At 41.7% G+C, this 27,388-nt stretch overlaps 2 protein-coding genes across 2 annotated transcripts; both read left to right on the top strand.

The window, feature by feature from the left end:
• Positions 1 to 1,060: 1,060 nt before the first annotated feature.
• On the top strand, positions 1,061 to 13,624 carry ei24 (EI24 autophagy associated transmembrane protein). Its single transcript, XM_087847061.1, has 11 exons — positions 1,061 to 1,195; positions 2,317 to 2,453; positions 5,037 to 5,182; positions 5,393 to 5,453; positions 5,584 to 5,650; positions 5,732 to 5,856; positions 9,098 to 9,217; positions 9,317 to 9,428; positions 9,519 to 9,630; positions 12,067 to 12,141; positions 12,226 to 13,624. The coding sequence occupies exons 2-11, from the start codon at positions 2,412 to 2,414 to the stop codon at positions 12,383 to 12,385; spliced, it is 1,020 nt and encodes a 339-aa protein (XP_087703187.1). The 5' UTR covers positions 1,061 to 1,195; positions 2,317 to 2,411; the 3' UTR covers positions 12,386 to 13,624.
• Positions 13,625 to 14,590: 966 nt separating this feature from the next.
• Positions 14,591 to 26,295, top strand: stt3a (STT3 oligosaccharyltransferase complex catalytic subunit A). The gene is made up of 18 exons (XM_087847063.1): positions 14,591 to 14,648; positions 15,362 to 15,482; positions 15,577 to 15,637; positions 15,727 to 15,848; positions 15,949 to 16,094; positions 18,542 to 18,632; positions 18,806 to 18,912; positions 18,998 to 19,162; positions 19,303 to 19,483; positions 19,567 to 19,722; positions 19,811 to 19,902; positions 20,145 to 20,300; positions 24,256 to 24,444; positions 24,577 to 24,693; positions 24,770 to 24,872; positions 25,054 to 25,242; positions 25,380 to 25,495; positions 25,926 to 26,295. Exons 2-18 carry the CDS (start codon positions 15,395 to 15,397, stop codon positions 25,962 to 25,964), a joined length of 2,118 nt encoding a protein of 705 aa, XP_087703189.1. The 5' UTR covers positions 14,591 to 14,648; positions 15,362 to 15,394; the 3' UTR covers positions 25,965 to 26,295.
• The last annotated feature ends 1,093 nt before the right edge of the window (positions 26,296 to 27,388 follow it).

Here is a 27,388-nt window from a genome sequence, read left to right as displayed (position 1 = left end):
GTCTTGCCACAGTTCATGTTACACACGGACCCACCATCATTACAAACAAACAAATGCCTGACAGGTGGAGCAGCTAGACAACACTGCATTTTCAATTTTAAGCAATATGCTGTTTATGTCTCTGTGATAGAAATGGCTCCTTATCAGGTTATTAGAATAAAACTCTCATATTTACATTCAAAGTTTATATAAAGTTCTTGGGTGCTTTATTAAAATAATCAAATCGAATTTAAGATTGATCATAACACATTTTGCATTAGTTATGTTTGTTGTTGTAGTATTTTTAAATAATTGACTGTAGGCCTCTTCTTTAGCTTTATGTTCGTCCTTGAAGTTATCAGTGCTTCAAGAAAAGACACTTTGCAGGTATTTATGGAGCTTTAGGTCAGCGTTTCAAACGCAGCTTGCTCTTTCTCTGCCCCACTGCAGTTTCTCCATTTCAATTACAAGCCCATATGTGCTGTAGCTTTTAGTCTTTTACCTCCACCCGTAACCTCAACCTTTCTTTATCTGCTCCTCAGTCAGTTCCCAGGCTTTCACACATTTTCTCTGCATGAGGTCTCTGCAAGGTGGCCTCACTTCAAACACACACCCGTGAATTTGAATATGCTAACTTTCATTGTAATACAGCCCGAGGCCCAGCTGTGCTGCATTTTTCTAACACCACGTACTTTGCATGTGAGATTTAAAAATTCCATTTATCTTGTCATGCTAATCGTTGCTTTATTCACTACCCGCTGCAGTTGCATGTGGATATGTTGTAAATTTATTTCCTTTTAATCCATCGTGAGCCGATAGCAACACAGCGAAACTTAATTCTGCAACCTTATAACAAAGCTAACAAAGCTATCTAGCTTCTCTCACAATCATATAACATCAGAGACGTAGAAAGAAAATATCGCTGTTGTCTTAATAACTTATTATAAATACGTAATTAACGCTCGACACACAATAAAATGCGTCATAATGTGGACACACCCCTTAGCATTTTAATGAGCTTTTACTCCGCTTTCTCTCTTCGCCTTCCAGTATTGAGGACTACACTTCCCATGCTCCTTCGAGGTTGGAGCTTGCGCAATTTGTTTTCCACGGCCCTAGCTGCTGGCAGTGGCTGTATGCTGTTTGTTGTGTTTACATTAAGGAAGAGAAAGAAAGAATTTCCCAAGTTATTGTAACACCGTGGCTGTCGCATGAGGTAAGCACCAGACCTTTGTTAAATGTGTGCTCTATCTGTCTGTTAATCACTTGTATGGACGTTATCGGGAAGAAAAAGTCTACAGTTAAATTAGTTGTTGAGCGATAATTTAGCTAGCATCACAAACAGACAAGCTAGTTGAACACTAAAGAAGCGAAAGTCATCGATTACAGGGCCATAGGCAACATGCTGAACTCTATATATGAGATTATGCCAGTTTTAGAGGCTTTTTTAAGCAGACCACAATGAGCCAGTTAGCCCTGAGTGTGTGTTATCATCTTATTGCGCTAACCCACTGAGTCAGCTTGCTAGCGTTGAATAAAACAGTATCGCACAGAGACAATAGGTGGACAAACGTTTGCATCTTAAGACAAAGGAGAGGACATCGCTGGTGTATAATGTCACCATGCAACAAATAAGACGATAGCAGCGTTTATGAAACGCACATAAGCTTTGCTTCTCTTAGCAAGGCATTAGATGCTGATAGATTTTGTGCAGAAGTTATTAAGTTGTGATCTATATGAAAGTCGTTAGATATTCTGTAAGAGCACGTGTTTAGTGTGCGGACAAGTATTTTTAGAAAGACTATCTATCTATCTATCTATCTATCTATCTATCTATCTATCTATCTATCTCTATATATATATATATTAGTCAAATGTGGCTGATAATGGTATGGTTTTCAAAATAAAGAGTTACATCATCATCAGCTTGTGAAACAGTAAAAATGACTAAATATCAAAACTCTGAGAAAATTTGCCAAACATTGTATTGTTGAACTTTCTTAGTATTAGAAGGCTTTTTCTGATGTGTGTAAAACACAAACTAATGGAGGTTTATTTTTATGGATGTGCATGGAAAACTACCAGGTTTAGAAAGGCTACTGTTTGTAAAAGCCAAATGATAAGCTTGTTATACAGATGGCTGATTCATTGAATAGGTAAAAACATTAAATATTATGTGACAGTTGAGTTAACAAAAAATCACAAGAAAATAGGTCTTCAAGCAGTTGTGTGTCTTAGCAAAGCAAGTAGCAAGAGCTGTTAGCATCTGCATTTCAAAGGTTGAACGTTTTCCATTCAGCCCCTCACTTTGTTTCCTTGGGTTTTGGTTTGTTGCAGGTTACTGGGTGAGCCCCTCCCTGCCATGAGAGCGGACCACCAGGTCACCAGCCCCCCCTCCTTCTGCAGTTGATGGATCTGCAGCTGGTGCAGAGATGACAGACAGCGTCAGGGCTTTCCTCCGCGATGTTGCGACGGTTAGCAAACACAAAGACACTGCACCCATAAATATTTAATGACATAAAGTGCAAGTATGTAGTGTATGCAAACTGAAACAGAAACATTCAAAACAATGGAGCCATTCAGCCTCGCTGGTTGAAACAGTAGAAAGAGCGAGCGTAATTCTGACTGATTTCTGTGACATACACATGATTTAGCAATCTTAATGTAGATAGTATGTTCCATCCATTTGGTGTCAAAGTATTGGATGTTAAAGTTCTGCTAGTAGCCAGTTTTGAAACTTGGCAGCCGACATCTTGGAATAAGCCCAGACTCTCATTTTTAAGTCTCTAAAAGTAGAGCGATCATTTCCAGGGCTCGCAAAATCGCTAGCCTGACATCTCGGGGCTAGCGATTTTTCCTGTTGGGCTACCAAAATCTATCTCTGCCCTGCCCGTCGGGCTATCGTAGGAAGGAAAAATATATGTCAATGCTTTTGCATTCTTTCGGAAATGTAGCTGGGTAATTATGTCATTGGCATCGGTGAGCCACTGTCAATATGTGACATATTGAAATCGCGTTTGAATTTGCCCTTTTTTTTTTGCTTTCACTTTGCAATCCCGTGAACTGTGTATAGAGAGCGACAGCACTGATTGGTGAGTGATGATAATTTGCGCACCAATTCCTCTGACATCGTCTTATCAATCGTTAGCTTACTATGCAAACATGACAAGTGAAATCTCCGCAGCTTAAACATGTGAGAGGTTGATCGCGCAGAGAATCGCTGAGCGTTATGTGAGTGTCTGTGTAAAAGCAGCAGGATATATATTTTAGTTCTGCTGAGCCAAATAAGACAGGTCAGGGTGAAGAAGTGACAGCCAAAGAAAAGCTTACCACAAAACGGAAAAGTTATGACAAATCAGACTATAAGGCAAAAAGAAAGTGCAGCTTTATGGTTTCATGGACAAAAGAATTTCTGTGGCTGCAAAATGACGAGATAAATAACCAGGGGTGCACATAAGTGGTCCGCAGGTGCGCATTCGCTGTCAATATAAAAAACGCGCACAAGATAAGAAGTTGCAACGCGTGTTTGCGTACATAAGATTTTCAGGAGGAGGACAGACATTTGTTTAGAACTCTTAAAGATGTCGAAGAAGCTCCTTTAAGCAATTACTGTGATGTTCCTCCACCTCCAAAGAAATGTCAGAAGGAGTCCGAACCACAAAAGAAGCGCGTATTCTCAGAAAAGTGGTTGCAGGAGGTGAGGATCTGACACAGACTGATTCATGTCCTACACAGTTCTTACAAGTTCATAGAAATTTCTGTTCAATTAGAACCAAGTATTTGAGTTGATTGTAATTTTTATACAGTGTTGTAATTTGTTTTTCAACAATTTTTTTGATTAATGTTTTGTTTCCTTTACAATATTATACAACAGGAAACAAAACATCAATCAAAAAATTGCTCTTTTTTTTATTCAGGCTACTTAAATTTATTTTGGGCTACCAAAAACTGAAGAGTCCCTGCCCGAAAGGCTACCAGGGATTTTGAAATTTTGCGAGCCCTGATTTCAGTGGTCACTGGGACAGAAAAACTGCTTGTACAGAAACACAAGTCATATTCAATAAAAACAATTTCACAAGTCTGGAAACTTTGCTCTAAGTTTAAAGAGCTTTTTTGCCTCTTAAGTTACACTGTTTAACATCATTAATGCTTCAGTAACGGTCCAGTGCAGAGCCAAATAAACAGCTTCTCTACTCAACAAATGTCCACAGTAGGGACATTTGGTTTATTGTGCTAACGAGCAGAGAGAGGCGCCTCCATGCAGCAGAAACTGTGTTGAAACCTCTGCTGTGTCCGTGCATCTGTGCAAACACGAGGTTGTTTCCAGTTTCACTGAGTGCATAAAAATATTCATCAGAAATTGAATCTGTGACTGAAGTGTAAGAAGAAGAGCAAACCCAACCAGACAAAACCTCCAAAGACACAATAATGTTTGCATACGTTTCTCTAAAGGGCTTTGCTCTGAAGCAAGTTCATCACAGCCAGGTTTTCTGTGGATTAGTTGGCTTCACAAAACCTAAAACCTCAGGCATTGGTCAAATCAGGACATCATCAGCTCACCCATGGAAATGCATGCAGTGAAGCTTGCATCACACAGTTTGAGCTGATGCTAATGCCAGAGGTGGATGTTGCTCTGCAGTTACTGATTCAGCAGATCATTGGCAATGTTTAGGCATTATTCAGTAAGGTCTTTAGAATGACTCATTCTTTTACCAGACTGCAGGGCCATGAGACTGACAGTGTTTGACTTAAAGATTAAGATGTGTGGCCCAATCTTTTGTCTATTTAGTTTATGCTAACTCAAAGCATGACCATGCAAAGCGCAGTTTGCACTACTGTAACTTAGCTGGGCTCCAGTGACGGTGTTATTAAGCCATACTTTGAACCTGTGCAGCCTGAACGTGTCCGGGTTACTTCAAGAGCCTCCAGAAATAATATTTGTCTTTGAAATAATGTCAAATGTTCTTTACTGACCTCACGGGGATCATTCATTACAGAGAAGATTTAAGACTTGTAGAAATGCTCCGACTGTCTCTTTTTGTATTTATGCTCTACAGGGGATCAAGGACTCCATATTGGGGATTGGAACAATCTCCAAGCTGGATGCTCGTATCCAGCAGAAAAGGGAAGAGCAGCGGAGGAGAAGGGCCAGTGGGGCCCTGGCACAGAGACGGGCACAGAGTGAGGAGCGCAAACCGGACAAGTGAGCACCCGAACACATTTTGGTCGCATTTTGTTTTCTTCACTAGTAAATATAATAATGTGTGAATTATGATATGTCATCTAGTTGGAGCCATCATCATATCCACCCTGCAAACTGCAACACGCTGACAGTTCTCAGGAGTTTGTTTAGAAGTAATGAAATCAAGTCATGCAAAAGTGAAACATTAGTGTTGTTCATTTTCTCTTCTAGTGAACCCAAAGTAGCCAGCAGGATTTTTCAATGCTGTGCCTGGAATGGAGGAGTGTTCTGGGTAAGCTTAAACTGTTGCTGCCTCAAATGTGAAACATCGTTATCCACTAAAGTATCAAAGTTAAACAACCACGCTATGCAGGGAAGCACAAGTTAAAGAATAACAACGGTATTTCTCTTTCTCTTCTCAGCTTAGTCTGTTTCTCTTTTACCGGGTGTTTATTCCACTCCTGCAGGCTCTCACGGCAAAAATCATTGGTATGTATGGCTGCTGCTCAAAACCATGTTTTCCGGTATGTTACGGGAAGCAGATAATTACCAAAACTGTTTTTGCTCCAGGTGACCCCTCCCTCCATGGCAGTGTGTGGTCCTGGTTAGAGTTCATCCTGACGTCCGTCTTCAGTGCTCTCTGGGTCCTCCCCTTGTTTGTCCTCAGCAAGATCGTCAATGCCATCTGGTTCCAGGTCAGGCCCTTCTTTAAAATCAGAGTTCCGCGCCATGCACACAAGATGGTAACTTTTTTTGTCTCCTTCAGGCATCGGAGACTGTTGTTACTTCTGGTGTACGATTTTCTGTAGTAGCATTCCACTTTAGCTCACAGCAGTAGACTATACCGAATCAGTGTCAGCTGCTGAGATTTATAAAGCTAGCGCTGCCTCAAGGGCTGCTGACTCTTCCTTTGCAATGGTGCAGACTGCTCTCTTATCAGAAATAGCCCCAAAATGTAAAGAAAGACAGAGGATACAGAGAAGTTTGAAGGGGTGTTTAATAATGTTCCCTCTAAGCTGCGCACTGTTGGCACGGCCTCTGCGCGCAGAAAATCTGCGTTGCGCACAAAAAAAATCTAACCTGAATTGAAATTAAAATTAATACGTTAACAATTCTGTTCTGCAGTGTGAGTCAGTCAGTGACTGGCTGCTATGGGATTAGAACAATGCCACCTTATCCCATAGTCCAGCCAATAATGCGATTCACATTCGTATATACGCAGCTAATCAACGTCGTTGACAGGCTATGACAGCGTCCTTATGTGCCGACACCGGTGTTTTAGCGAGCAAAGCGGCTGATGTGGAGTGAAGCCACGTTAATGACAACGTGTACAACCATTGGAGATGTGAGCAGGACAGACGGGACAACTGACAGGGAAAGTGTGGACTTTATACCAGTTTTTAAATTGTGTTGATCGGCCACGTAAAACCAGAGTTATGATAAAATATCTGCAATGTTTGGTTTTCTTCCTGAATACTGTCGTTGTTTATATTTACTGCAGGAAGAAACGGTAAAAACTGCGTTTTATAAGGAAAACGCTCGAAGGCCTGTGAGCAAAAACAAAAACAAAAAACTCCACCCTTTCCTATTGGTCGAAAAATGTACCATGTCGACCAATCAAAAAATGATATGGCAACATGGCCTCTAGTTGTTTAGGAAGAGGGAAGTTTTAGGAGTGACGGCGTGTTTTGAGATGTGAGAGATTTGCGACGTTTAGCGCAAATCTTGTGTAGTTAGTGTGTAGTTAGTGTGTAGTTAGTGTGTAGTTAGTGTGTAGTTAGTGTGTAGTGTAGTCAATAGTTTTGTTGTGTGTGTCAGAACAATGAGGCGACTGCTGAGTGTTACAGGTGTTACAGCAGTGACACATCTGCTGCTGTCAGGCCTGCAGGTATCAGGCTGTTGTTCTCCTTTATCTCATAGTGGACACAAATTATTTTTTGGAGTGGCACAAATAATTTGTGTGGCATCAGATTTGATGCAGAACAGCTGATTGTTCTGTAAATAGTTTGAAATGTTTATTTAAAAAACACCTTGGCTGCATTTTAGGTAAACAGCTGCAAAAACTTTGTTTGCAAAACTCAGTTACTTTTTTGAAGAAGTAACTATATAATTAATTACCCAACATTGGTCATTATATACTGTATTTTGCAGACAGAGAGTTACAGACTCTCTCCCAGACCACAGACTCATAATACAAGTCAGAGCTTTATAAAAAAAAAAGTTAGTTGTGTTTTTAAAATTAGAGTTCAAGTTATTTTTACTTCCAATAGTGTTAACATACTACAGGTCATGAACAAAATTGTTTTTAATTTTCATTGTAAGTGGGCTAAAGCAGTTAATTAAAAGTAGTCTAACATAAATGCTGTAATTTGATTACTTTAATAAACATGTAACTTGGATGGATTCGATGCTGGTGTGACCACAGTGCACACGTCTGCTGTTGCTCACCGTGGTCCAAGGGACACTCAGGGAGTTTGTGTGTTCGCTCAGACACGTGAAACATTAGAGGGAAGATTGGTGACGTCGCTTTTTGATCCTTCGATGTCGGCTCTTCCTATCATTGTGAAGCAGAATTCACCAAGCGTTGGATTGTTCACCCACTAATAGGGAACGTGAGTTTAGACCGTCGTGAGACAGGTTAGTTTTTCCCTAAAGTCAGCTGTTAGATGGCATTGCAGGGCTATATAAATAAAGAAGCTGTAGACACAGGTGTTGCTTCTATTCATGGATGAGGCCGTATGTGACGTTTAATTATACAGAAACAGTCTAAGGTTAAACTTTTGTTTGTCCTTCCTGTACAACTATTTTTAATACAAATCTGGATATTGTGTAAAATGGAAATAAAAGTTAAATATGATTATTTGCAAATTATAAAAGCAGTAATTACAAACTGAAAAATGTTGTAATAAAAAAACCCTGAAGTTATGCAATGCTGTGTGCACCTCATAACTATGTTCTTTAGCGAGAGGTAAGCAACAGTGTAACAGAGCGTCCTGACAAGTTAGAATGGGGTCATGATTGTTAATAACTCAACCATACGGTTACAGAAAAACGTTTCTCACAGTAAAGAAAGTCGTGATTGGTTTATGCTCGGGTCCCACAGCTTAAAAAAATAACTTTAATCAACCCAACACCAGAAGTATCCAACATACCACACTGCTGACCACCAGAGGAGACTACCAGCTCATCATCAGGTGTGATTTCCACACGTAGGAGCAGATGGTCTCCAGAGCTCTCACCGATTCAGCAGAACCTAGTGGCATGTGTGCATCATGTCTTTGATCTAACTGAATATGAATCAGTTTGTGATCACACCAACAACAGAAAACCGAAAATATTGTAAAGTATTTTTTTAATGGTTAAAACCGATTAATCAGCCTGCTTCCACAAGAAAGGGCTGATCACACACCCTTCTTCTTGCTGATGGAACAAGCACAGAGTCACACACTGTCAGAGAAATGGCCCACTGGTGCTGCCTGCGACTCTCATCAGTCTCATACTCCTGACTCTGATGAGCAAGTGGAAACCAACTGTGCTCAATCACAGAGCTGCAGAAAGGGTGATACATGAAGAGGCAGGAGCAAGCAGAAGCACTATGGGATGTAAAATAATATGGCACATAATATTATTCAAATATTCCCTCTATTAATTCAAGTCTTTGTGCACAATATGCAAGGCTGAAAATCAAAGGACATCTTTGTCAAACAAGACCGGCTGTTTTCAGCGCAATAATGCCAAATCACAAAACCTCAGACCTGTCGATGAACTTCTGACAAACATTTGTTGTTGTGGTTATTTTTAGAGGATGATATTCAAAAATAAGAACTGGAAAACATTTCCCCAGCAGAGTCAGATGTCCATTACAGAGTTAAAAGCAGTTATAGCTCCTGTTTGGCTGCAGTGACACTGATATCATTACGTTGCTCTGTGTTATAGGACATAGCTGACCTTGCATTTGAAGTGTCTGGCTGTAAAGCTCAGCCATTCCCCAGCGTCAGTAAGATCATCGCAGACATGCTTTTTAACCTCCTCCTCCAGGCGCTCTTCCTCATTCAGGTACATTTGATCCTTTCTTTAAAATAAATCTGCATAGCTGCCTGTGTTTCTCGCTTTATTCCAACTAGTGTCGCTGTGTGTATCTTTGTGGTCCTCCAGGGTATGATCGTTAGTCTCTTCCCCATCGATGCCATTGGACAGATGGTTAGCCTCCTCCACATGTCTCTGCTCTACTCCCTGTACTGCTTTGAGTATCGCTGGTTCAACCATGGTGAGTCCTCTGTCAGCTTCTCTACAGACACAGACTCATCTGAATTCAATGTGAACCTCTAAACGATGTGTTTTTTTGTGTTTGTCTAAGGCATCGAGATGCACCAGCGGCTGTCCAACATTGAGAGGAACTGGCCGTATTACTTTGGCTTCGGCTTACCCATGGCTCTGCTGACTGCCATGCCCTCATCATACATCATCAGGTTAACACTGCATGATTTTTTGTGATCATTATTACAAATAGGGATGGGTACCGGTATCCGGTGCCATGTTATGTTCTGTCATAAACGGTAGTAACCAGACGGAAAAGCAGCGCACATTACGGTGCTTTTTTTTTCCTGAGCTGTGACACACTTTAGATTCTAGCCAATCATTTTACGTTTCCGAGGATAGTAGGCGGGTCCAGGTACGTACGTTCTTTTAGAGCAGAGCTACAGATTAAAACGCCCAAGACGAAGCGGTCAAAGTCTGGCTGTACTTCACAGCAAAAGATGCAAACTCAGCAGCTGCAACAAGTGCTTTAAGCTGATACTGTGATACTGTCAAAGGAGGTAACACCTCAAATCTGATGAAACACCTGGCGACGCATAGCGTTTTTTTTAAAAGCCGAGAAATGCGCCGTATTTGATAGCTTGCTGCGAGACCTCACACCGAGCACATCTACTGTGGGTGTGGTGCCTGTTATCGGACCCGGAGTTAGCAACATCCCCCAAAAACCCGAAGAGGAGAGTCCTGGCCCCTAGCCCTGCCAGTGTAGCAGAAATGATGAGGATGATGATGCAGCAGCAGCCGTTCTTCTCTGCGTGAGTAGCTTAATGTTGTTCGTGTGTAATTTACGTTGAGTAGGCTAACCACGTTATTACATTAATGCATGTAAGGTGAACTAGCAAACATCATCATAGCTACATGCAGCTGTCTTCTTGTTTGATGGCAGATACTCCCTTCACCCTGGACAAAAAGGCTAAAATGACCAAAGAAAAAGTGGAAAACAGTTAAACATGAGAGGTTTTTGGACAAAGTTTGTGTTTTTTCCATTGTTTAAGCTGCTTCCAGCCAAGAGTGATACCATATATGCCCTATAGCTGCAGAAAAGGCTAACATTGTTATCTTTTTACAAAAAAACAGCTGAACATGAGAGGTTTTTGGACCAATTGTGTGTTCTCCATTCTTTAAGCACCGGTTCGAGCACCGTTTAAGCACCGGCACCATTTCAAAAGTACCGGTTTGGTACTGATATCGGATAAAACCTAAACGATACCCATCCCTAATTACAAGTATTATTTTGTTTGTGGTCCATTTTCCAGTCATGTTTTTTTTACACCTTATACATACACACAAACTACAGAAATGTATTCAAAACTAATGAAAGGCACATATTGGAGAACAAAGTGCTCAGAAGTAGGTGCAAAGGACTTGGTCTGAGTAGAGAGTCCGTATGTGAGTGGCTGAGTGATGGGGGTTACTAAGACCGTGGCTCAGACTGGTGAAGAGGGCGGGGGGATGGTGTTTGTTAACAGCTGTTTGTGAGAGTGGAGGTGTGGGACCTGATTGACCTGAGGTGCCGACCAGCGAGTCAAACAGTTGTTGGGCGGAGTGCAAGGGGTCACGTGGGATGGCCCTGGTTTTCCTGAGACAGGAGGATCTGGTGATGGCCTCCAGGGGTGGCTGAGGGCAGCCAATGATTTTTAGGGCAGTGTTAATTACCCTCAGTACAGCCGTCCTGTTCTCGTTATTGTCCCCTGTGTACCAAACACCCAGGCGGTAGGAGAGCACGCTGTCCACTCAGGAGCGGTGGAGCAGCAGCTTCTGGTCCAGGTTATTCTTCCTCAGGACAGGAGGAAGTGCAGCTGCTGTTGGGCCTGCTTTACCAGCGCGTTGGTGTTGGGGGTCCAGAAAACTGAAGGTGGAGACAGATTCCACCTGTTCTGCGTTTATAATGAGAGGTGGACCTGTCTGTGTCTCCTGAAGTTCATTATGAGTTCTTATGTTTTAAGGACGTTCAGCTTCAGGTTATTTCTTGAGCACCATCGGGACAAGTTTTCTACCTCCACCCTTTATGCTGTCTCATCTCCATCAGAGTATGGCAATAACAACTAGCAAACATCAGAGTCCACACTGATGCCTGGCAGGTGTGTTCACACGTAACAAGGAGGAGTTACTGTACAGTTTTATAGATAATGATAGGGATGATTTCCTGAAGTGTTCTTTATGGCAACGCTGTTGAATTATTCTGAGGGAGATGGAGCTGTGCTGCCTCAGAAGTGCGGAGTAGAGATGGGCTGTCCATGATGGAGAGCAGTTTGTTCAGCGACCTCCTAAACCTCACTGACTCAGACGCCTCCAGATTCCTACCAGTGATGGTTCCAGCATCTCTGGGTCTGTTGCTGACCCTTCTTCCCAGCATATAACAGCAAAACAGATGGCACTCGCTACCACAGGCTGGTAGAAGATCTCCACCATCCTGCTGCACTCATTAAAGCTTCCTGAGCTTCCTCAGGAAACAGTCTGCTCATCCCCTTCACTTTGAGAAGGAGAGGAACTCCACTATTTATAATTACAGTATATTACAATGGAGTAATTAGTTGGTCTTCTGCTCTGTTTTTAATGGTTTTTAAATGTTATCTTTGTTTCCTATGCAGCGGTTGCTTGTTCTCCATCCTTTTCCCTCTGTTCATCATCAGTGCTAATGAGGCAAAGACACCAACAAAGCTGTAGTGAGTGTCCAACAAACACACTGTAAGAACAATAAATAAAAGGATCTATTTCACAAGTGACTGATGTCGATTTCACTCTTCCAGCCACTTCCAACTGCGTCTCTTCTCCCTGGTCGTGCTGATCAGCAACAAGCTTTTCCACAAGACTGTCCACCTGCAGTCGTCACTGACGTCATCTGCCTCCACAGAGAGGCTGTCAACACCTCACACCTCCCCGACCCGCCAGAGGCTGCCCACCCAGTGAAGGAGATAGGATAGTCACCAACAAGCGGTTTCACTGAAAATTTATTTTTTTTCTTTTCTAGAAGGATCGCCCTGAATGAAGATGGGTTCAGCTGGTTCATGTGGTTCAGGACAAAGGGTTTACATGTTTTTGTGTAATCTGTGCCGCCTCGGTTACTCATTTTTATCCACCTTTTCTGTGTGACGCAAAAATCGACTGACCTGTGCCTCACACTCAAAACACTTTAAATACTAAGATCCAGACTTCTTTTTTACTTTTCTTTCTTTCTTTGCATAATGTGCCATTTGAGTGACTCTCCTTTTAATAAATTACAGCACAAGACATCACAAAGTTTTAATTTCTTCAAGCAAACGTGACTAAAGAAGGATATTTTTCTCTTTGAAGGGGCTTTTTTGTGTTCAGAAGCAAAGCACAGGTGTGTTTTCTTAAAAGTCACATTCCTCCCTCACAGATCCGACACTTTCTTGCACACGGACGTGTTTCTCTATTAAATTCTGCTCTCTTCACAGTCCCGTCTGCAACCTTGTACAGTTATAAAGGGAGGCTTTTTACTTTGAAATCCCCACAGCTTTGTTTTCAGTAGAGTACAAGCATCGTTTCAGGAGCTGCTATTAAAAGGCAGAGTGACCTTTTTGTAACGGAAATCAACCAGAAAGTCACTTGTGTGCGTTGACAAAACTGTTCCTCTGCGTCCCATCCCAAAAATAAAAAGTCTGGATTCTGCTGTCTAACGTCACAATACACACGGCTACACCGGCAAAGGGCAAGCTTCATTAGAGCTTTTAGTGTGTTGATAGATGAGACGACACTGCCAAACCGCTACATCTTTAACTTTGCTTTGACCACGTCAACGCTAAGCTCTGTCACAAAGGAGTCATGTAGCTCGTAGCTTTACAGCAGACGGGTGATCAGCCTCGACTCGCTTGCTCTAGTGCCCCTTAAAGAGAGCTTGATGCAAATGTAACTGATCCCCAAATATCATTGGCTGTTTGGTTATTTGTGCTGTACATAATGTTAATACCTCCTGAATGTTCAGTCAGAAGCCCAGCGCCACACAGTGACCCCACCCCAACCTTTGTCTCATCAGAGCTCGTGGATGTGGAGCGGGGCCATGATTTTAAACGGTGTGCAATTATTGTAAGAAGAGCATAGTGTTTGTGCAGACTGATATTTGTGAGTGAGGTTTTGTAAAAGTAATACTTCTAATTTGAATAAAATTGGTCAGTATTCAATATTTGAGCTCTTGTGTTTCTGTGTTTTTTGTTTCTCTATGACAGGGGTGTCAAACTCAAATACACAGTGGGCCAAAATTCAAAACTGGAACAAAGTCGCGGGCTAACATTAATATTTATTGGAAAAAAAATCTTCCTCTAGATATGAGAATGAATCTTTTCTTATGGACTCAAACAAGTTTTGCTGAAAAACTGAATATGGAACAAGCAAAGCTTAATACTAAACAATATATATATTAGCTGTATAATACCAGTAGGCTAGCTTTAATAGTAATTTGGTATGGCTTCGCGGGCCACATATAATTAGGCTGCGGGCCAAATTTGGCCCACGGGCCAGAGTTTGACACCTATGCTCTACGACATTTCAAACTCAGCATTGCAAAGATAAGGATAGATAAATGATTTATATCACTGAAAATCAGATTGAGTCCTTGGGTTGTACTCCAAATTGTTCATGGTTGATAAAAAAAATGTTTCAGGCATCTAACAGAAAGGTATCAGAGATGTTTTGAAAACTGGCTTAACACAGATGCAGATGGACTTTTGTACTTGATTGAGCTAAAAAGACGTTTGATTAACTGATCACCAAAAGATACAGTGGGAGGATTAATTATTTGATCCCCTGTTAAATTTGGAAGATTGCTCATGTACAGAGAAATTAAGTTTCCAATTTTTTTAGGTAGTTTTATTTTAATAGAGAGAGAAAGAAAAACTTTACACAAAAGTAACACGTTGATTTGTAAGAGGAAACAACGTGAAAAATAATGAGACTGAATCTACACCAACGAAATGAGGTGAAATTATTTTCAACCAACAGGGGGCTGTGTTCTTTTCTCGGTAAGGACACGTCACTACACTACAGCGGCGGGGTAAGGAACAAAATCTGATTGACATCCAAAGAACCAATAAGATACGAGAAAGTAAAACGTTGAATGACACATAACCAATAAGCACGCAATATGTTCTAGTCGGGGCGGGATTAGCTCTTGGTGAGGGTTGTGTGTGAAAAGTGAGTAGCAGGAGCGGAGCGGGTAAGTGTCTGAAGATTACATATTAAAAAGCGTTAGCTTTTCCAGGACTACCAGTTTTTATTTTCTGTTGCTATATGTGAAGGAGACGCAGATACTTCTTTTTAAAAAATAAGCCAGGGAGTTAGCGCGTGACTGTGGTTTTCATTAAAAAGAAGCTAGCAGGTTAGCCTAGCAACTAACACACTTTGAAGTGGATGCAAGCCGGCCTGACGCTGACTAGCAATAAGACGCTGCATAAACTACAACTATGCCTGAATGCACTTTATATGTGCAGTTGTTAATATCTGGTTTAACCGGATTAGCTGCCGTTCATTTGCTCTTTCTGTGATGTGGGTTAGCTGTCAGCACTCAGGCTCGTTCTGATGGTGCTGTCTTGAAAGCATGAGGGCTCGCTGGAGCTTAGTGGTTCGACTTTACACTTTTCGTAAAACCTTTTTAATGCACATGTGAAATAGACGGGCACATTTCCATGCAAAGGGTTTCCAGAGTGTCTACTTCCTGCTTTGTGACGCCACACGTTAGTGCGTGGCCTTATGTGGTTGGGCTGGACGTGGAAGTTAACTCCTGACATCTGGATTGTTGATTCTGTTTCTTAGAACCTGACTTGGAAACATATTCCGCGGGATTTTTAATAAATGCATAAACATATGTCTAAAAGTGCATTTGTAGTGCCTTTTCTATTGTGCTTAGAACCATTGTCTTTCTCCCATTAGGTAGTACGGGTAGCTTTCCCTAACCTCGCCAAGATGACCAAGCTGGGCTTCCTGCGTTTGTCCTATGAGAAACAGGACACGCTGCTGAAGCTACTGATCCTGTCTATGGCCGCTGTCCTCTGTGAGTCCTCTGCTCGCTGTATATGATAGCATGGACAACACTATACAACACACACACCACAATGATCCATGTAATCTTTCTTTCCCCTCCTCAGCATTCTCCACCAGGCTCTTCTCCGTGTTGAGGTTTGAAAGTGTCATCCATGAGTTTGACCCGTAAGTACTGTCTGCATCATCATTCATTACATTAATAGTTTTTCCTCCTGAAGAGTCCTGTCTCACCTTCACCATAATGTCACAACCAGGTACTTCAACTACCGTACCACCCGCTTCTTGGCAGAAGAAGGATTTTATAAGTTTCACAACTGGTTTGATGACAGGGCTTGGTATCCTCTGGGGAGGATCATTGGTGGCACCATTTATCCGGGTAAGACCATAAATTGTCGTGTGGAGCAGTTTGTGTGTTACGTGAGTTTTTGAAGGCTCACGTCAGATTATGATGGTGTGCTTCTGTTTTCTTTCTCCAGGACTGATGATCACGTCTGCTGTCCTGTACCATGTCCTACATTTTTTCCACATCACAATTGACATCCGTAATGTCTGCGTCTTCCTGGCTCCCCTGTTCTCCTCATTCACCGCAATAGTCACGTACCACTTAACCAAGGAGCTGAAGGTAAAAAGAAAATCACCCTATAACACAGACACATTGTTCATTAAGAATCATGTTACAGGAAAACAGAGGCGGTGGTTTACGACACCAACTGTCTGCCATCTATAATCCAGTTTTGAGATCCTTCCCAGACGCCTTAACACCTACTTACATCCTGGGCCATCTGACCTCAGGAAATCACATGATAGGGTGGGGCTAGGTTTCCCAATGAGCTCACCCAAAACCTTGGCTGATTGTGACCTACACCCATTTTCACACCTTGGCTCATGTGATTAGGTAGAGGATCATTAGGGGGTCCATTCTCCCTCTCAGATTTAAGCTCCCACAGAGCTTAAATCTGGGACTCTCCACCATTTGATCTTAGAACTGAAGAAGCTTCTCGGATGAGAGGTGAGACGTCTTCAAGCAACTTAAAGAAGTCCAGACGCGTTTCTTTCCAAGCTCCTTAGACTATGATGAACTGGATGACTGAGAACCTTCACAGACATGTTACAGGAAAACATTTTCATTGGGATTGATAATGGATTATACAGAGAGATGTTATAGTTAAGAAGTCTACTTTGTTTGTTATGAATAAAATACACAATTCAAAAGAACATCTTGTCAGTATAAATGCAGTTACACACCATGAGACTTCAGCAGCCTTTTAGGTTTATTGCAACTTACACAAAGTCTAATAACTTGATTTGATATATGCAGGCTCCAGTTCCTCATTTGTTTCCATGCTCTGTCCCTCTCAGTACAGGCACAATAACAGCTGCATTGATCAGTGTATTAGTTCATGTTACATTGCTTATGATTGGTCAGTATTCGCAGGCTGTAGCAGCAGTTACATTGTTAGACGATAATCCCAAATCCCTAGCCTATCTTTAGTCCCAAGACTGCCTGATACAACTGCTGAGTTTGAACGTAACCAAAGAGTTAGGGACATAATCCAGGATATGTTTCATCTGGGACAGTTCAGTATTGTACAGTTTATATCTGGCTTAGTAGGGACCAGTAGAAGGTTTTTTTTGTCTCTGTTCCACATATGGTGGACATCAGGTGTGTTTTTACAGTGGACATGCTCAGTTTGGTTTCTTTATCAGGATGCTTCCTCAAGTAAAGCCTGAAGGAGGCAAACAGGTGGACCACTCACTAGCTGCACATTCCAGACTATTACCTGCTCTCTGAACACAAAGGCACAAATAAACAGACTTCACACTAGGAATCCAGGACTTGAAACGGTATTCACCAAGTGTCTGTGGGGTATTTCCATCCTCATTGCACCTCTGTCAGGTAGAGAGAATTTAAGAGTGGCAGCACCTGTGTGAAAGTGGCTTAAGACTAGAGATGGGTATCGTTTAGGTTTTATCCGATACCGGTGCCAAACCGGTACTTTTGAAACGGTGCCGGTGCTTAAACGGTGCTCAAACCGGTGCTTAAAGAATGGAGAACACAAAATTGGTCCAAAAACCTCTCATGTTCAGCTGTTTTTTTGTAAAAAGATAACAATGTTAGCCTTTTCTGCAGCTATGGGGCATATATGGTATCACTCTTGGCTGGAAGCAGCTTAAACAATGGAAAAAACACAAACTTTGTCCAAAAACCTCTCATGTTTAACTGTTTTCCACTTTTTCTTTGGTCATTTTAGCCTTTTTGGCCAGGGTGAAGGGAGTATCTGCCATCAAACAAGAAGACAGCCGCATGTAGCTATGATGGTGTTTGCTAGTTCACCTTACATGCATTAATGTAATAACGTGGTTAGCCTACTCAACGTAAATTACACACGAACAACATTAAGCTACTCACGCAGAGAAGAACGGCTGCTGCTGCATCATCATCCTCATCATTTCTGCTACACTGGCAGGGCTAGGGGCCAGGACTCTCCTCTTCGGGTTTTTGGGGGATGTTGCTAACTCCGGGTCCGATAACAGGCACCACACCCGCAGTAGATGTGCTCGGTGTGAGGTCTCGCAGCAAGCTATCAAATACGGCGCATTTTTTGGCTTTTAAAAAAAAACGCTATGCGTCGCCAGGTGTTTCATCAGATTTGAGGTGTTACCTCCTTTGACAGTATCACAGTATCAGCTTAAAGCACTTGTTGCAGCTGCTGAGTTTGCATCTTTTGCTGTGAAGTACAGCCAGACTTTGTCCGCTTCGCCTTGGGCATTTTTAATCTGTAGCTCTGCTCTAAAAGAACGTACGTACCTGGACCCGCCTACTATCCTCGGAAACGTAAAATGATTGGCTAGAATCTAAAGTGTATCACAGCTCAGGAAAAAAAAGCACCGAAATGTGCGCTGCTTTTTGGTCTGGTTACTACCGTTTATGTCAGAACCGGTGCCATCATGGCACCGGATACCGGTACCCATCCCTACTTAAGACTGTTAGAACAAAACTGAACATGGTAAAGACTCTTTATTGCAGGACTGTGGTGTTAACCTGCATGTGTTTTTTTGTCTCTTCAGGATGCAGGTGCTGGGCTCCTGGCAGCTGCCATGATCGCAGTGGTGCCTGGTTACATCTCTCGTTCTGTTGCTGGCTCCTACGATAATGAAGGTAACAGAAACTCAGTGGCTGCTCATTTTATTCATCAGTCAGAAAGGGCTTTTTCCCTGGTAAACTATGTTATATATTCAGTCAATAATGAAAGTAAAGTAAAGCTGTCGCATTAGAGGATATACACCGAAAGTGCAAAACAGTATGATAAGAAAATGATCCTCCCCGCTCAGGTATTGCCATCTTCTGCATGCTGTTGACCTACTACATGTGGATCAAGGCTGTGAAAACAGGCTCGGTGTATTGGTCGTCCATGTGTGCGCTGGCTTACTTCTACATGGTGAGGAGATGCAGCTGATCTGCATGTTGTACTGAGTGCGTTACGAGGTGACTTTGGTCATGAAATGGTCTCTGTGTGCATTTAGGTTTCCTCCTGGGGTGGCTACGTGTTCCTCATCAACCTTATTCCCCTCCACGTCCTGGTTCTGATGCTCACAGGCCGATTCTCACACCGCATATATGTGGCTTACTGCACAGTCTACTGCCTGGGCACCATCCTCTCCATGCAAATCTCTTTTGTTGGTTTCCAGGTAAAAAGAACCGTCTCATTTCATCACCTGACACACCCTCCTTCCAGGACGTTTTTTTTGTTAAAGATTAAAAAGTAGTGATATTCTCGAGAAGTTTCACTTTGCTTTGTATCACACTGTTCACCTTTTTCATTTACCAGCCGGTGCAGTCATCAGAGCACATGGCAGCCTTTGGCGTGTTTGGTCTGTGCCAGATCCATGCTTTTGTGGACTACCTGCGCAGCAAACTCAATGCTCAGCAATTTGAGGTGCTGTTCAAGAGCGTCATCTCTCTGGTGGGCTTTATCCTGTTGTCTGTAGGTGCTGTTCTCATGCTGACAGGTAAGAGGATTAACAATAACAGTAATGAATGGGAAACCTTTGTAAAAGCTTTTGACGTGACATGATAAGTGCGTTTCTGTCAGGTAAAATCTCTCCGTGGACCGGGCGTTTCTACTCCTTGCTGGACCCTTCCTATGCCAAGAACAATATCCCCATCATCGCCTCTGTGTCCGAGCACCAGCCTACCACCTGGTCCTCATACTACTTTGATCTGCAGCTCCTAGTCTTTATGTTCCCAGGCAAGTCAGCAAAAGCACAGCGTAGCACTGGCTTAATATTCTGTAATCATTCCATATTTCATTCAGGTTTACCTTTCTCTTCTTACAGTCGGGCTGTACTACTGTTTTAACAACCTGTCGGATGCCAGGATCTTCATCATCATGTACGGAGTCACCAGCATGTACTTCTCAGCTGTCATGGTACTGCTGCCTAAATGCCCTTCTTTTATTTTCTGTAAACGTGTGTGTGTGTTACACATGCCATCTGAGACTTTTGCTTCTGGGATTTTAAAAGCAACCTGATGGCATCACTTTTACACCATTAAATGTAACCGAAGCGAACAAGAAATGGTGTCTAGGATGTTGTATGCGCCCCGTCTGTGTCATATGTTGGTTGTTTTTGAGTTTTTGTTTTTTAACTGCACTGCTTGTTCCCTCCTCAGGTGCGTCTGATGCTGGTACTCGCTCCGGTCATGTGCATCCTGTCAGGCATCGGCGTGTCCCAGGTTCTAACCACTTACATGAAGAATTTGGACGTCAGCCGGCCAGACAAAAAGAGCAAGAAGCAGCAGGATTCCACCTACCCAATCAAAAACGAGGTGAGTTGGCCAACAGGATAAGCTTGTTGTGTGAGGTGGTGACAGTGACTTTTGTTATGCCGTGGTCGTGTTGTGAAATGAAATCTGTGCATTCGGACAGGTTAAACCTGTACAAAAAAAAAAGAACAACTACTGATTATTTTAACCCTTTAAAGCCGGTCAGAGCAGCACGCTCCGTTTTGCGTAACTATTTTTAAATCCCGGTAGAACTGCAACCACGTGAGCTAGCGCAATAATTTTTTTTTGCATATGAAACCGGAGGAGTTGTACTTACATCTTATGCCATCAGCTTGTCCTCGGTCACAGTTTCCTTCCACATATAACTTTGCAAAAACTGCATAAAAAGCGCTTGCAGCAACAAAAACATAATATTCCAGAAACACGCTTTGCCGATCCGATCAGCTGTTCATAACACTTCCTACATCCATCAGCGCAAACTATCGCATGTCCGCCATGACCTGCCCGAAACCGGAAGTGACGTCATTTTTGCGGAAATGTAGTTTTTTACCATCAGGGCCTCATGAGCCTATACTGGTGTTTTTAAAAGTTATCTTTGACTTTATGACTTTCTGTGTCGTTTCTGGGATGCTTAGGACTCATATTGCACTGCTGGAAATAGTTTATTTTGATGCATATGCTGCTTTTTTGCAAATTTGCATTAAAATATTTATTTTCGTTTTTCCTGCAGTATATAAAAATTGGTGTATTTCAAAAATAAAACTATGAAGACACTCAAAATAAATTTCCTGTGGTGGGAAACTATTTTGTGCAACTTTTTTGTATTTACAGTTTTGAGGGATAAGCCTCTTAAATTTCTCTAACTAGAAATATATGTTAAAAAACAAAAACGATTTTCAATTTTTTTGTAGTTTATTGCACTTTTTTGCAATTTATGTAATTACTATGCACTTAATGCAGACATATTATTAAAATCTAGGCTGTAATGGTTGTATTGATGTATAGCAACTTGAAATGCTCCCAAAAATGGCTCCACAGCATGTAAAAATATAATATAAGCTCTGGCGGACTTGGTTCTATGGTAGGTCTTAAAGGGTTAAATAATCCACCATTGTCAAGCTCTCAGCTCAGTGTTTTATAGTCTTGATTTTTATGTCTAGTTTAAAATCTTGTCCAAGAGAACACAAACCTTTTCTTCTCTTCTTGTATTTGATATTTCATGCAACTTGAAACAGATACTACACCTAAAAGTGAATTGTTGTATAATTACTGTTAGGTTTACAAACAATTGTGGGATAGGTACACGGCATTGTTGAAGGTTCACAACCTTGACCAATTAAAAAAAAAACGTGTGTTTAGTTGAGATTCTTCCTCATGATTTAGATGATTTTTCAGTGTAGCGATGGGTACAAAGTAGGGCTGCACGATTAATCGTTAGAAAATCGTGATCTCGATTCATACTTATGTGCGATCTCATTTCCAAATGACAACGATTTTAAAAAAAAAAAAAAAAAAAAAAAAAAAAGACGACGATTGTACCGCATTTTGATCCGGGACGTAATCTGCATGAAAACAAGCGCTCACTCTTCCTGCTCAACAACTTACACCACGTGATACAGAAGCTGGCTGCTAAAATTAGCAGGGAAAAGACAACGGACAACAGGGATGACGAGAAAGTGACAGGAGAAAATCCGTCCCGGTCAACCACCCAAACATCAATAACGGGAACCTTACACAGCGCCTCCCTATACCCGTCGAACTCCCGCAGGCACAAAGAAATTACGGAGGCTATTACTTATCACCTGACCAAAGATATGGCTCCATCAACACTGTGCAAAACGAGGGATTTAGGAAAACGATCAACACCCTAGACCAGGGGTCTGCAACCTTTTACACCCAAAGAGCCATTTGGACTCGGTTTCCACGCAAAAGAAAACACTGGGAGCCGCAAATACTTTTTGACATCTAAAATGAAGATAACACTGTATATATTGTTTTTTACCTTTATGCTTTGTGTGAACAACTAAGGTGTGTTGCTTATGAAATCCATGAAGTGCTACAGAGAAAATTACATTTTATTTATGTAATCAACACATTTTGAACTCTTAAAGAAATATAACAAAAGGAAAGACACCAACCTGAACTAAAATGATCCATGTAGCAAACAAAAACTGTTCTCAGCCACCACCCTTATATCGCCTTTGGGCTGTTGGAGCCTTGACCTGACTTTTAAAAAATAATTGGTAAAAAAGCTCTATGCTGCTGAAAAATTAAAAATAGATATTTGCAAAATTCTGCCTAAATATGTATTTTACCAGGTTAATGCGTGCGGTGGGGCGTGGTCTGCAGCGCTGCTGCAGGGGAGGCGGACGCACCTGAGCGACACCCGCAATCATGCCTCGCTGCCTTTACGTCTGCGCTATCTGTGCTGTTGTGTTGTTGGTGGTGTATGTCGGGCTGTGAGGTGAAAAGTTACAGCCGGCTGTATGCGTACAGCAACCGTGTGTGAAAAGTGGTCAATAAAGAGATGCTGAAAAGCGTGTTCATGCAAACATCGTCGGTCTGCCGTGATATGTTTACAACGGGACTTCTGCTCCTGAACCTCTGCGCACAGCGTCTGCTAATCGGGGCTGTACGAAGTCAGTTTACGCAGCACTGTAAGCTGTCATCTGTCAGGCGTGAGCCGTGTTTGTCTTTAACATAGTTCATGGTGGAGCTGCTGACATAATGTGGATCCGAAGATCCATGACTGGCCTACCTGGGTTTGAAAGTCTCGATAAATGCACGGCGTTTCGGCGGGTACACCGGCTTCCGCGAGTGTGACGCTTATTTTGAGCGATGAAAAAATAATAGAATATAATTTTATTTTTATATTTCAATATCACAATAATCTTCCAATTTAGAACTACAAGTTAAAAAAAAGAACTAAACACAAATAAAATACACTTCAGCTAAATACTAATTTATTTTCCCAAACCACGCGGAGCCGCAGTATAAGGACTAAAGAGCCGCATGTGGCTCTGGAGCCGCAGGTTGCCGACCCCTGCCCTAGACAAACGCTACACAGTGCCGTCCCGCAACTATTTTTCTATTGTTGCACTACCTGCTCTCTACACGCAGTGTCGAGCAACGGTGGAGACGCAATTTCAAGCAGTACAACATTTTGCGGCAACGACAAAATGTGAGACATTTGTTGTTTTTATGTTTATTTATTGTTTTTATGTTCAGTCTCAACTGTTACGAAGTTGATGTGCAGTTAATAAGTGCAATAAATATTTATACTGGAAAAGAAAATCGTGAGAGAATCATGATCTCAATTCTAAGCAAAAAAATCGTGATTCTCATTTTATGCAAAATCGTGCAGCCCTAGTACAAAGCTACACCGCAGTCTGACCTGCACCTGCCAAGAAATATAACTATGCATTTACACAGATCTCAACAGCTATGATCGATCTGTTTGATGGTAATATGCAGCGTGACCTCAGTGTGTTGACAGCACAAAGATGAGACCTCTGTAAAACAAAATGGAATTTGCTGCAATTGCATCTAGTTTGTGCTAATGTTAGTATCCTGGCAGTCTTGATGTGCTGTTGACAAAATGTATAGACTCAGTGTTTCCTCCTTCGTGTGTCTCAGTGTCAGTAAAAGTTGTTCAAAATTTGTTTGCTCCAAGTCAACATAAGCACTCCATTTTACTTGTGCCTGCAGAGCAATGCAGACACTCCCACAAAAATTATAAGTGCAACAACAACGTTACTCACTAGAGGGAATTAAACACACAAATGAGACTTTATAGCTTCTCTCTACACTTTCTCACTTGAGTATTTGGCTGTTTTCACCTTTGAAATCTCCTCCTGTTCCTTATTTCACTCTCCCTCAATTTATTCCATTACCCGTTAAGTGGCCCAGTTCCTGGTTTTAAACTACCTGATCCCAAATAAAGTGTAGTAATAATGAATATAAAAGCATGTTGACATGCTCTGTGTAAACCTACCAGGTTGCCAGTGGGATGATTCTGGTAATGGCTTTCTTCCTCATCACGTACACCTTCCACTCTACCTGGGTGACCAGCGAAGCCTACTCCTCTCCATCGATTGTCCTGTCAGCCCGTGGAGGCGACGGCAGCCGCATCATCTTTGATGACTTCAGAGAGGCCTACTACTGGCTCCGCCACAACACACCCGAGGTCAGTTAATCCCCACGTGAGGAAGAAAAGGTTGATCATTAAACTACAGATCGTTGTCATGAGTGATCAACAGTTACAGCCGTTTGATCAGATTTTCCATCGACGTATCTGAGTGTTATTTTTCCTATCCAGGATGCCAAAGTCATGTCATGGTGGGATTACGGATATCAGATAACTGCCATGGCTAATCGAACCATTCTAGTGGACAACAACACATGGAACAATACTCACATCTCCAGAGTTGGACAGGTGAGCTGGGTGACCTTTAAGGTGAAATTGTCTATGAAATGCTGCTGTGCTGACCGCGCTGCCGTTTCTTTTGCAGGCCATGGCATCGACAGAGGAAAGGGCCTACGAGATCATGAGAGAGCTCGACGTCAGTTATGTTCTGGTCATCTTTGGAGGGCTGACGGGCTACTCTTCAGATGGTACGCCGCCTAATACTCTATAACTAGTGCAGCACGTAAGGTGTTGTGTTTTTAAGCTTCTAAATAAGTGAAATTGAATTTTAGGAGTTCCTTTTTTTTGTCAACTCATTAGACATTCAGCACATGAAGTAAGACATAAACTTTGGACGGTTTCTAATTGGTGTATGTGTTTGCATGACAGACATCAACAAGTTTCTGTGGATGGTCCGTATTGGAGGAAGTACAGACACAGGCAAGCATATCAAGGAGCACGACTACTACACTGCCACCGGAGAGTTCAGGGTGGACCGCGAGGGCTCGCCAGTCCTGCTTAACTGCCTCATGTACAAGATGTGTTACTACCGCTTTGGCCAGGTCTACACAGAGGCCAGTGAGTGCTTCTAGTACCTTCTACCCTTAGTCTGATCTATTTATCACTTTATATGAGCCTCTTAAATTCCAACTGGAGGAACGTGATACACTGTATTTGATGGTTTTTCTGATTAATTCTGGTTCCCTCTTTTGCAGAGCGCCCACCTGGTTATGACAGAGTGAGGAATGCCGAGATTGGAAACAAAGACTTTGAACTGGATGTACTGGAGGAGGCCTACACAACAGAGCACTGGCTGGTTAGGATATACAAGGTAAACAAGCTAACTTTGTCTCTATAACAGTTGTTATAGTTCTGTATTTTCATGTTGAGTGTTTGGTTCCAGATTGTTTCCATTGTAGGTTTACTCATTTCAGTTTTTATCACTTTGTTTTTCTGATTATTAGAATATGAAGGCAATTATTGCTTAAAACTGCCTCAAGCTGCTCACATGCTTATCTTACATTATCGTAAACATTGTTTTAAATTTAACTATAAAAGCTTAAGTTTACTGATTAATGCAAATTCTTGTGACTTTACCTTTTAAATCACTCAAAGATTAGTTTGTTTGAGGGCGGGCTTTTTTTGTCTTTTGTTTTTTTAATAAAGTGACCTTTCCACAGTTCAAAGCTAAACTGTGTAAACATCTAAAATCAGTTTCAGAACAGAACTTTCTAAGCTAACGGTGTTCTCCTGTTCTTTAGGTGAAAGATCTGGACAATCGGGGTCTTTCAAGGACATAAGGCGCACAGACAGCAGTGAAAACGGCCTTTAAGCGCACTGAACGCCTTCTTCTGTGGTCAGCAGTCGAGCGGGAAAAGAGTACCTTTTTTATATGCCTTTTGTTTGGGGGAAGAAAATGGCATCACACATTTCTCCTTTTTCTTTATAGATGATTTTGATTTTTTTAAATTTTGTTTATAATGAATGAAACATCTCATCTGGGATCAGAGGGAGATGATGTCAAAACGTCCAGTTTGATCTAGGAAGTGTATTTTGCCAAGAGGTGGTCATTTGTGAGCGGTTGAATTTTTACAATGTGGTCAATAAAAGTGGGATTAAATCGGAATACAACTGAGTGTCTTTTTTTTCTCTTCCCCTCACTGAAATGCAGTGTAGGCTGTAGTCAGCTGTTGATATTCAGTTGGATCAGTTTTGTTGGCTGCCCAATCCTCTTGTTTCTCATGCTTTGAACAGTAGGCTAGGAGCAAAAATGTTTGTAGACAGGTTACTGTAGTGATGTTCGATTTTTGAACGAATCGTTCAATACTCGAGAATCACTTTACTGACTCTGAATCATGATTCACAAGCCCAACTGACTCACTGACTCATCCCTGTTGCTGTTAGCAAACTAATTCCATTAGTAGAAATATATCTAGCTTATAATTAAAATTGTGTGGGGGGGAAACAACAGCCAGTTTCTTAACAAAAGCATTTCTGCTCTGAACTGGAAGAAAAAACCCTGAGTAGAAGCTCACATCAAGAAAATAGCTCCTTGGTTCACAGTAGCATTGCTCTGCTAACATGCTAACAGCTAACATGCTAACAGCACATTTGAGCTACTCACCCCCTCCCTCCTGGCTCACAGCTTCTTCTTCTTCTTGGTTGGCAACCAGTGTTAAGGTGCATTACCGCCCCCTGGCTCACAGCTCAGTGGACATTTAGATGAGAAAATATATATTTAACACATTTAAGGAAAATACTAATAAAATACAAATAAACAAAATAAATGTTTATTAAGCAATTTTGATAGGAAATTGCTTAATTTTAGAAATGTTTTTGCTCTTTTTTGCTCTATAAAATAGTTTTGTTTTTTGTTAGAATCATTCATCTTAGCAGTAGGATTTACATGAAAAGAGAAACAAATTAAGTTTGAGTGAAAATGTAAATTTTTTGCACTCTCTGGTCAACTGACTCAGTGAATCAAATGACTCAAAATCCGATTCACTTTGGTGAGTGACTCATTAAAACTCGATTCAGTAAAAAGAATCAAATTTACCATCACTAGTTTACTGCTGACCAACCACGCTTGAGCAGGTAATGGTTGATATGGAAAGCAAGAAAATGATTGGATTTACTTTCGTTTTAGTCTCCCCACTCATTTTCTGCCAGGGAACAAATTATCCATGAGCTACTCTGGAAGCTCTGAAATGTGATGGTCCGACAT

This window comes from Neolamprologus brichardi, chromosome 10, assembly GCF_056152115.1.
Source record: "Neolamprologus brichardi isolate AB-2024 chromosome 10, ASM5615211v1, whole genome shotgun sequence".
Taxonomy (NCBI): Eukaryota; Metazoa; Chordata; class Actinopteri; order Cichliformes; family Cichlidae; genus Neolamprologus; species Neolamprologus brichardi.
Note: the sequence above shows the minus strand (reverse complement) of the source record. Positions and strands in the feature narration are given on the sequence as shown.

What these genes read in the sequence shown, in the direction of transcription:
- ei24 (XM_087847061.1), top strand. Translation starts at nt 2,412, where the DNA reads ATGACAGACAGCGTCAGGGCTTTCCTCCGCGATGTTGCGACG. An exon ending in GGAATGGAGGAGTGTTCTGG is followed by an intron (nt 5,454 to 5,583) that starts GTAAGCTTAAAC and finishes TTCTCTTCTCAG; the next exon opens with CTTAGTCTGTTTCTCTTTTA. An exon ending in AAGACACCAACAAAGCTGTA is followed by an intron (nt 12,142 to 12,225) that starts GTGAGTGTCCAA and finishes TCACTCTTCCAG; the next exon opens with CCACTTCCAACTGCGTCTCT.
- stt3a (XM_087847063.1), top strand. Translation starts at nt 15,395, where the DNA reads ATGACCAAGCTGGGCTTCCTGCGTTTGTCCTATGAGAAACAGGACACG. An exon ending in TGCTGTTCTCATGCTGACAG is followed by an intron (nt 19,484 to 19,566) that starts GTAAGAGGATTA and finishes CGTTTCTGTCAG; the next exon opens with GTAAAATCTCTCCGTGGACC. An exon ending in CCTAGTCTTTATGTTCCCAG is followed by an intron (nt 19,723 to 19,810) that starts GCAAGTCAGCAA and finishes CTCTTCTTACAG; the next exon opens with TCGGGCTGTACTACTGTTTT.